At 39.8% G+C, this 10,700-nt stretch overlaps 1 protein-coding gene across 8 annotated transcripts in view; it reads left to right on the top strand.

Moving 5' to 3' along the window:
- Nucleotides 1–8,433: 8,433 nt before the first annotated feature.
- Nucleotides 8,434–10,700, top strand: part of Axdnd1 (axonemal dynein light chain domain containing 1) — a 193,402-nt gene continuing 191,135 nt past the window's right edge. For 5 of the 8 annotated variants that reach the window (XM_010630237.2, XM_010630244.2, XM_010630241.2 and 2 more), the window contains exons 1-2: nt 8,434–8,685; nt 8,872–9,071. In XM_010630237.2, the coding sequence (XP_010628539.1) occupies nt 8,978–9,071 (94 nt within the window). In that variant the 5' untranslated portion in view covers nt 8,434–8,685; nt 8,872–8,977. Of the gene's footprint in view, nt 8,756–8,871; nt 9,072–10,700 lie in introns of all 8 variants that reach the window. The other 3 variants (XM_010630238.2, XM_010630239.2, XM_010630240.2) reach the window with 3 other exon arrangements.

The following is a 10,700-nucleotide window of genomic DNA, read 5'->3' on the forward strand; positions in this document are numbered from 1 at the left end:
TATTGAGGGGGCAGAGTAAAAGGGAAAAAGAAGTAGCACAGAAAAAAGAAAAACTTTTTCTCATAACTTCCAAAGTAGTTTTAAAAAGACTTGCTCAGTCAATTATGTGTTTAAAGTAGTTTATCGTGTAATTTATGTGGCAGATTTTTAAACTTAACTTATTTGCAGTTATTTGGAAGTATCCTTTGTTACAGTTATTTTATTGTCTAATAAATATTAACTTGCCTTGAATTACTTTGCAGACTAGTGAGTCTGTAACATAAGTATTAATCAACTCCATTACTTATTCAAGCAATTATTAAGGATCCAGAAGCTGGCTTCTGAAGCATTTCCTCAATTGTTACAGTTTTAACAGTAAAATATTTTTGGATGAAACAAATTAATATGTGATCCTTTTTAAAGAAATGTTTTCTCTTTGTGATATTCCAGGTTATAAGATGCCTACTCTTAATACAGTGTGGGAGGTAGGGATTATTTTGTCTGTATGAGGTATGGTTATGTTTGTAAAAACTGTACTGGAAAGGTTGTCAGAGACCATGTAGTTCAACTTTCTACCCAAAGAAAGGAGATTTATAAATTACTCAAATCGTTACTATTCATTGGAGCAGTTACAATTCTTGTATCGTGGAAGTCTTGTCAGATAGTTGGAGTCTTCCAAAAAGATAATGTAGTTTTATAATAGCCACACCTAATGTGGACCATAAGCATCCAGCCTGACGATCCATTTTATTCACCACACCTTTGATCCAGATGAGTTGAAGTGTTTTTCAAACGTCAGCGATACATGTGAGTCCCAAGTGAGGTTATTTTAAAGTTATCCCTTGTGCTCCCGAGAAGTAATGTTCTGCACATTACTGTAAGTGTAATGGAAGTATAACCTTCAGTAGGACTGTTTCACTATACCTTGTAATGTCTGAAAATCAAAATGAACCAGTCATTTGGATCTTAACTACATGTGAAATATAATGAAATAAATAGATCTAGACTTGGTTATGAATTAGCCAATCTTTTGAAGTAAGAGAATGGAATTTTAAGGCAGACATTTCTGTTAGGACTGTGTTGCTCTGTAGTGATTCTGAATACTGTATTTGTTGGACTGATGCAAGCTGTTTTACTTTATTTTTTTAGTGTAGTGCTGAAGATTGAACCCAGAGACAGTCTACCATTGAGCTACATTCCTACTCTTTTTTATTTTATTTCATTTTAAATTTTGAAACACAGTTTTGCTAGGTTGCCCAGGGTGGACTCAAATTTGCAAGTTTCCTGCCTCAGCTTCTCTATAAATTCTGAGATTACAGGCTTGCAGGCAGCCCTGCACTATGTTGATTGAAGCCATTTAAAAAAACCAACAACAAAAACCTCCTTTTCCCTTTTATTAGTGATTTTTCTGTCCAAGATTTTAAGTGATAATAAGTGATATGTGTAGGGGTATATAGACTGATAGAATTCTAAGACTGTCCTAAGAAACTTTCAAAATCACATAACACTTATAGGACTGGCCACTTCTTGTCAAAAATTGGTTTGATAAGTCTATTCTTATTACTAGCTGCTTTTAGCAAGTCTTTCCTTTAGACCATCACTTGTACTTCTTAAATAAAGAAGTAAAACCTTTTGCTCATGTGTTTCAGGAAAATTCACTTATATTTTCCTATTATTCTAATGGGGTGACAATTATGTTCAGTTACAAGATGATTCTTCCTTCTGAAAATAATGAATTTAGAGTTTCTTTACAGTAAGAAGTATTAGTTACTATGATCTTGGGTGATTATTTAAGAAAACAATAAAGTAGTTGCACAGTATTTCTCTTTCGCATTAAATCTCTCATTTGATCTTTTAGTACCTTTATGTATGGGATAAATATACAGTATTAGATACCTTTTATTCTCAGTCCTATATAATGGCAGAAAAAAATGGAGTTGGGTTCTTTTGGTGGCAGATTAATGTACCAAAGTTGCCTACATGAAGTTGCTTGCCTGTTAGAATTTAATTAGAAAAACTGAGTCTTCTTTTACCCTGTCAGTAGCTAATGATTAATAATATAATTAACTAATAATTTGGGAACAAAAAGAATAGGGAAAATTTTTTTGACCCTTTTCAGTATTTGCTAGATGGAAGTTTGTGACACTGCCATTTTAAGAAAGTATAGCCAGGTATGATGGTGCATTCCTATAATCCCAACACTTAGGAGACTCTGGCAAAAGGATCTCCATGAGTTTGAAGCCAGCCTGAATTTTTTGAGACCCTGTCTAGAAAAAAAAAGTACAATGTAGAACTGGGGAGGTGTCCAGGTAATATTCCTTCTATGCCCAGTGTCCTACGTTTCATCTCAGCACTGAGGGAAAAAAAAAGGTACAATGTATAATCTATATTTGCAGACGGATTATTTTATACAACAAATTAGTGTAAGCAATTTTCATTGTAATTTTAAAATATATGACTGAAAAATTGAATTTTTAATAAGAATTTATAGAAAGCAACAATGTTATGCTGCAAAGTTACTCATTTGTTCTACATTTTCTAAAAAGGTACAGCCAGGTGTTGTAGTGTTGCACACCTGTATCTCAGCACTGGGAAGGCTGAGGCAGGGGGATCACTGCAAGTTTGAGGCCAGCCTGAATTACATAACAAGACCCTGTCTCAAAAAACAAAAATAAATTTTAAAATATGATTAGTTGTTGATAGCTCTCTTATGCAAAATAAATAAATAAATAAAATAAAGTCTTGGTGCAGTATGGGTATAAATAGTTTTGAATAAAGTCTGGTGGTTTTTTTGTGGAGGAACAATAGTGAAGGTAACTAATACAACTGCGGTAATGAGGTGGCCTGATACAGTGTAGTAGTTTAAAAATAGTCACACTTAAATCTAGCACATAAAACAGACACATTAAATGCTCTTTGGGTTGAACTAGTTATAGCAGGCCTGCAGCTGGTGTACTTATTCTCTCATCCTAGAATACTGGTACAGTTTGAAAACCAGTAATGTGAAAAGAAAGCACAGGCTTTTGATGAAGATACCCTTGTATTTGTTAGCAATGTGAACTAGGTTTAAGTTCCATATCAGAGCCAGAATTGTCCTCATCTGTAAAGTGGGGATAATAACTACCTCATAGGATTGTGGCAAGCAATACACCTGGCAGAAATATGGCTTCATTATTTTCTTACACATCATAAGTTTGAAGCCTGACTTCTCATTGGTATTTTTTAAAAATCCAAATGTTTCAAATGCTGCAAACTCCCAAGAATATATGTTTTTCTTTAGACCTTAGGATGATGTGAATGGGCATTGGATGCTGGTAAGTTGGTCATTTTAAAAAGATTGTTACAGGCACACACTGATAATTCCATTTTTTCAAAATTACTTTCAAACGTATCTGCTTTATCATTAGAATAGAGTGGCAAACTTGTAAAAAGAAGTATTGCTGCTGTTAACCTAGGTATTTAAGTCAAATATTTAGAACTAGTGTGTATATTTTATAGGTAAGTTTTAGAATTTATAGGGAAGAAAGAAAGTAGCGAGTTTTTATTTCTGCCAATGTAAAGAATGCTTACAGTCTTGGAAACAAATTCCTTAATGGAAGATAGCTCGTACAAAGTTTAAATGACTTGCTTACCAGTCTTGCAAAATTTCACTTAGTATATGTAATACTATACACACTAACAAAGATGTGTCTTAGGTATTTTTTCAGGGATCTAACTCAGGACCTTGTGCTTGCAAGGCAGGTGGCGACATCACTGAGCTAAATCCCCAGCCCTGTCTTAGGTATTCTGATATCTTACCTCTAGGCTCTGAAATTGAAGGAAACTGGGACATAAATATTTTGAGACATGCAATGAAGGTTACAGAAATTTCTATACGGATTTGATTAGTTTTTAACATCACAAAAGTTCTGTCAGGTAATAGTGGCGACTTCATTTTTGGGGGTTGTACTGGGGATCGAACTTGGGACCTTGTGCTTGTGAGGCAGGTGGCGGAACCACTGAGCTAAATCCCTGGCCCCTCAAGTAACAGTGTTGAGACCCTTTGTTGAAATAAAATCCTACATATAACCCTACTTTATAGAGAAAATACAACTAGTGTGGTTGAAATGGGGAGGGTGGAGCACCTTTTCCTCACCCTAAATTTAGTGCCTTGTTTGAAAAACCGATAACAATAGTAAAATTAATATGCTTTAGGTTTGTAGGAAAGCTATATAATTATGTAATCTACTATGTCCTTCATACTAAGTTTTTCCCTGTAAAATATAGAGGGTTTTTGTTGGTTGGTTTTTACATAGCCCAGTAGTTCAAGTTGGTTTTAAACTACTGAGATCAAGGTATCTTGTGTCACCACTTCTGAGTAACTGGGTCTACAGGTCATTTGTGGCATCACCACTGATGAGGCTCTTTAATAGCTAAGTTGGGCTTGAGAAAAAAAGAATGGATTAATTTCAGAACTTATAGTTTGTTTTTAAATCCAACATTGTTCTGTATTTTTTTTCCTAAGTGCTCATTCTTTCTTTTATGTTTGTTTCTGCTGTCAATATGCTCTTTCCCATGGGTGTTAAGTTCAAGCTGCACCATGGCCTTGTGGTATGTCTTCTTTCCTTCCTCCCCCAGTCCCAGCCACATCCCCAGCCTCCATGTTTTAAGGAGACAGTCCTTGAGGGTCTGAGATTTAGTTCAGTGGCGCCTGCCTCAAAAGTACAAGGTCTGGAGTTTGATCCCCAGTACCAAAAACAAACAAAAAAAAACAGTTGAAAAGTCAATCATTCACCCAGTCATTTAGAGACAGCTTGAAGTCCCATGTGCTGATGTGCCAATTCTTGGTGGGCAGAGGGCTGAAGCTCCAGTTGAGGCTTAGCCACTTGGGTCAGTGCAGTAGCTTCCTGTTTGTACCTCCATTTTGTGTCTTAATCCATAGTGTTCTGATAGCAGCGGAAGGGTCGCGCAACTCTGAAGTTGTTTTTAAAGAGTTTTGTTTTGTTTTGTTATCTGAGAGGTCTTTTCTGATTCTTGTTTGCTCTTTTCTTGAATTCTTCATCTTCTCTCTTCCCACTCACATCCTTATTTGCTTAACCACTGGTATGATATCTTTGTTTAGAATGCATTGTATTAGCATCAATCTAATTTTTAAGCTTTAAAAATACATACAAAAATGGTAAAATACTGAATATATGAAAAGAATGTGGTAATATATTTGGAAAAAACGTAGTCCCCTTTTAGAAAAGCAACTTTTTTTTTAAAGACAGGGTCTCTTATGGAGTTCAGGGTGACCTCAGACTCCCAAGTGCTGGGATAACAAGCATGCGCAAACAGGCCTCCCATTGATGTTTCCCATTAAGCAAAATTCTTAACCTGTTTGTCCTACATTTTGCTATGGTATTTTTCATCAAAACCCTCAATATATCACTTTACTCATTTTAGGGTTCCCTTTACTGGGCAGGCAAGTAGACATTAGTGGGGTTCAGGTACAAAAGTGCGGAGGGGACCCAAAATAGCATGCATTTCCAGTTAAGAGACGTGGATGTATAATACATTTATAATCATTTGTTAGCCCTCGCACCTAAAGCAGTCCCACAGCACAATGACAGATGAAGGTTATACATTGTGCACCTGGCTAATTCCAGAACAAGGTATAAAATGCATTCCTGGCTGCCTCTTCCAGATACAAGAAAAAATTTCTTCGGTTAAAGGCCCTCCTGCCTTTGGCTGGGCTTGGTTTAAATTAAGATTTTTCTCCATTTTCCTTTTAATTTGGGGGGGGTAGGTGGTGCTGAGGATCAAACTCAGGGCCTTGTTCTTGCTAGGTAAGTGGTCTTACCACTGAGCTAAATCCCCAACCCCTCAAATTTCCTTTTGTAAGTTCTTACATGATTAAAGCCCGTGAAGAAAACATCTAAAAAGGATACAAAGACATTTTGCAGTTTCAAAGTAACTTCTAAGTAAAATGTGGATAAGTCGAACTATCCCAATATGTATCCAAACTCACATTCGGTGCAGATGTCTTCTCATTTGATGTAATTCTCTATATCCACCTTATAATAAATTTCACCTATACTTCTGCTAACCTATGTGTCTTGACTGAATTCTTTTATTAAAGGGCACAAAGAATCGAGGACCAAGTGAGGGTCTGGTTTCCCATCAATACCTTGGTATATAGTTACAGGAAGAGCTTCCCCAAGAATAGCGCTTGCCCAAAAATAACACTAATCTTTAACAGTGGTTGTCTTGTAATGTTTATTTTATCCAATTTTAACCAGCTTTGGGGATCTTCAGACATAATCAGTTATCTTCCATTTCCACTTGGATGTCTCAGTAATACTTCCAACTCCGTATGGTCCTAAGTCTAATACTGAACCTTCAGTTCTCTGTAAATGGTATGTGTGATCACATACTTTTGCACAGGACAGAAAGAAAAAAGTGATTTTTTTGTTTTGTTTTTTGTTTCCAAGATATTAGTTTGCCTAGGCTGGTCTTCAATTCCTGGGCTCGAGTTGTAAGACTTAAGTCTCACTTTTACTCCTGGAGCGTGAACAGTCAAGAGGCTGCCACGATGCTGGGCTCAGAAGCTCAGCGAGGCTCCAGGAGCTTGTTGGACAGCGAGAGTCACCCAGGAAGGAACACACCAGGCAAGCTAGCAAATAGATCTTTATTAGTCTGGCCAGATGGCACTCCCGAAGCCAAGTAGCTCAGAGAGGCAACTAGCTCAGAAACAGAGGCCATTTTATATAGGGCTAAGGGGGGGGGGTTACACTTAAAACTTACAGGAAGAGGACAAAGGCAAAGAATCAGTTGATCTGAGCTAGTGGTCATCAAGCATATACTTGACCGTCACATACTAATGATGAGCAGATCGATTATCCATTATTCCATTTACAACTTAGATTATAATGTTCAGAACATTCAACTACAGGCAAGCAAGGAGTGGCGTGATTTATGTTGGGTCTTTGTGTTCACTACAGTTTCCATTTAGTTTCCCAGCTACTTCAGAGCAGTTACCTAACAATTCACAATTAATCATTAGTTATCCTATAAGGGATGGTGGGGAGTGACAGTCTCTAGGTCGTTTGCTGGTCAACATGGAGTCGCTCTGGTTCAGTCAGACTCTTACAAAGTGATGCTCCAGCCTTAGACTTCTGAGGAGCTGGGACTACCAGGACACCACCACCAAGTGCACTGAAGTAATCTCTGATGTCATTTTCTTCACGTTACAGATTGATCACTTCTCAAATTCTACAGATGTTACTTTCTACGTATCTTTTGAGTGTGTTCGTTCATTTTTCTCTTCACTAATACCTTACTTAGAATTTTTGAACTGGGTTAAAAGAATGTAAAAGAGGTCACTTTGTTCTTCTAGAAACTGGAGTTGTGAGACCTCTGAAGTTCTAACGTGACGCCAGTGAGGAGGGAGAGGGGCAACAAATTGGGGAAAATTACCCTTCACCTACTTGCCTTTGCCTCGCCTGTCATTTGTGTTTAATGACTACCAGTCCTTAAAAATAAGTGCATGGCCAGGTTCTCCCCTGAGCAAGATCTTTGTGGCCTGCACCAGACATAAGCAAGGGTCGGTTTAAGAACTTGTTCCTAATATTGCTTTGAACCCTTTGCCCGTAGTTTGGGAATTGCCATTAGTTTGGAAACCAGAGCCTTAATTCTGTGAACACGTTGTCCATTGACTTTGAACTAAGGAATATGACGAGAATAAGTTTTCTGACGTTCACTGTCTAGAGGAAAGGCAACAAGACGCTGAGATGCCACCGTTATTATGTGGCATTAAATTTGTCTCAATATTTAATGATCCCTAACACGCAATCAAGAAAGGCGTTCTGGGGAAAGGAGAGACGGCCAGTAGCCGGGAGGGAGCGTGGACTCAGCTTTGTACAAATAGTGATCCTACAGTCCCGAAAATCGAGTTTTAAGCGAGACGACCCGAGGGCTCTACAAGGGCTGGGCTGGGCCGGGGTCCCCCGGCGGGCGTGGGTGTCGGGAACGCTTTGCCTCTCTTTCCGGGAAGGGCGAGCGTGTCTCTAACGAGGTGGGGAGCACAACGCCAAGGTTCAGGCGAAAGCCTCGGCTGACAGGAACCCAGAGCCTATTCTCCCGAATTTGGCTTTTACAGAAACATGCAAGACTCAAAAAATAAAGGGCACAGCGATAAAACCAAGTTCTGAAACAGCTCGTCAAATCCAGCACGGGCCGCAGAGACTTCTGCCGGGCGAACCTGTTCGCGCCTGCAGGTCCGCAGCCCTGGTATCTAGACCCTGGGATTCCGAGACAACGGCCCGATTAATCATTTTTATCCTCTATTTCTATTGAAACTATGCTGTGACTTAGAACACACTGAAAATCCGAGAGAATAGGGGCTGTTTTTCACCTGTTCCTTTTTTCCGCCGGCACCGCTGAAGGCAGCCTCTACTGAGGGTTGCTAGGGCCCCGGGACCTCGGTTTCTATGACGACGCCAGGCGTTCCGGGGAAAGGCAAGGCAGCCGGCCCCGGCGGGAGGCTCGGTTTGCTGGTGCCGGTTACAAGTGTCCGTTTCCCATCGATTTAAATGAAGAAACCGTGAGAGCCCTCGCCCTGCCAGGCCCCTGAGTCCATGGAGCTGTCGTCCGCGAGGGCACTGCTTGTGGGAGAGGTTGGAGTCCCGAGCTGACTGCCAAGAGCGCGCCACCGAGCTGCGGGCGGCCAGGGTGCAGGGCCAGCGGGTAGGGTGAGCGGGTTTGTTCTTCCCGGCCTCTGCCCGGACCCTCACGCGCCTCCAAGCTTCTGAGTCAGGTCGGATGACCTGAGAGATCATAGAGGTCTCCGAAAGAGGGCAAACTACGCAAGATGAATTCTGGAACCTCAATCTAAACATAAGCACTTTAACGAGACTTTTGTTTTACCTACAGGACAGTGTTGTAACCTGACAGTGCCAGTAGCACACTGATTTATTTCTGCGTTTACTTTCTGGAGGAGCATTTCACGTTAATAAAAAGAGTGATAGGAAGCATTATTATGTCTCTCCCGAAAACGCCATCCTCGCCATTGATCTCCCCAGCGTCTTATGACCGTAGGAAGTCAAAAGTATCTGCGGTCAAGGAGACAAGAGGTAAAACTCCAGGGATCCCAAAGACAAATGATTACAGTCATTGCTGGCTGTGGTGGCACACGCCTGTAATCCCAGCACTCTAGGGGTCTGAGGTAGGAGGAACCTAAATTCCAGCCCGTTTTGGGCAGTCTAACGACTTATCAGACACTGTCAAAAAACACACCAATCAAAATAAAAGAAGGCTGGAAATGCAGCTCAGTGCACCCTGCCCCACACCTGCCAGATAACAGCCACTGACAAATCACAATCCAGTCACCATTTAAAAAAATCTGAGATTCAGGAGGGGTCTGAGGTAGGAGGAACCTAAATTCCAGCCCGTTTTGGGCAGTCTAACGACTTATCAGACACTGTCAAAAAACACACCAATCAAAATAAAAGAAGGCTGGAAATGCAGCTCAGTGCACCCTGCCCCACACCTGCCAGATAACAGCCACTGACAAATCACAATCCAGTCACCATTTAAAAAAATCTGAGATTCAGGAGAAAATGCCGAGACTACAGATGTGTGCCATTCTGTCTGGCTTAGATACATTTTTCTGACACATTTGTTTATGTAGAACCAAAAGCTTTCCCTTTATAGTAGTTTTGAGTTGGAGTCCTGTTTCATTTGTCCACCTAAGTACCGTGTTTCTACATTTCTTTTTCAGATACTAATGAATTTTGAACCCATTCTATTTTAAATACCAACAGTTATATGGAATAGCATCTTTCTGGTGCTTGCACTATGACTTTAAGGAATTTTAAAAAACAGTGGAGAAGCCAGGCATAATCGTGCATGCCTACAATTTTCTTACTCAGCTGTAGCAGGAGAATCATGAGTTTGAGGCCAGCCTGGGCTAACTTAGTGAGCTCAAGACCAGCCTGATCTGAATAATAAAACCCTCTTTCAAAAGTAAAAACCAAGAAATAGTGGAGATAGGATAAACATGCAAGTTAGTACAAAATGACTGTATCAGGTTTTAGTAGTTTTTCTAAATGACAGTAATTAATTCCAGCACTCCGGAAGCTGGGGCAGGATGGCACATTGGAGCCCAAACTCATTTAGCAAGACTCTGTCTCAAAAAAAAATTTTTTTTTTTAAAAAAGGCCTTTAGGGATGTGGTTTAGGAAAGCTGAGTTCAAATCTTCAGTACTTCAATATATAGAATCTATATCTATATCTATATATAGGTATATGGATATATAGATATAATTGCAGATCTGTACCAGAGTAAGAATCAGCTAGAGTCCTACCCCTGTGAGGACAAAGCTTTGTCTAACCTTAGCTTCCCTGGTTTTTAAGGGAGATTTGCTAAGGTCTTACCCAGCCCCTCCCTCCCCGTTTCTCTTTCTCACTGTTAATTCTGGAACTTGTGACTACATACCTTATGTAGCAAAAAGGATTTTGCAATGTGATAAAGGTTCAGGACCTTGAGATGGAGAAATTATCCTGTTTTGTTAGAGTGAGCCCATCCTAATCACTCAAATATTTGTTTGTTTTTTTGATCGAACTCACTGATCCTCCTGCCTCAACCTCCCAAGTGCTAGGTTTACAGGCATGCGCCACCACGCCTGGCCTAATCACCCAAATCTTTGAAAGTGGAAAAGGTAGTCTATCTCACTTTCATTGTTTTTAAAAATCAAAGAGTT

The sequence above is a fragment of the Fukomys damarensis genome, unplaced genomic scaffold (assembly GCF_012274545.1).
Source record: "Fukomys damarensis isolate Sample0158 unplaced genomic scaffold, DMR_v1.0_HiC HiC_scaffold_11, whole genome shotgun sequence".
NCBI lineage: Eukaryota > Metazoa > Chordata > Mammalia > Rodentia > Bathyergidae > Fukomys > Fukomys damarensis.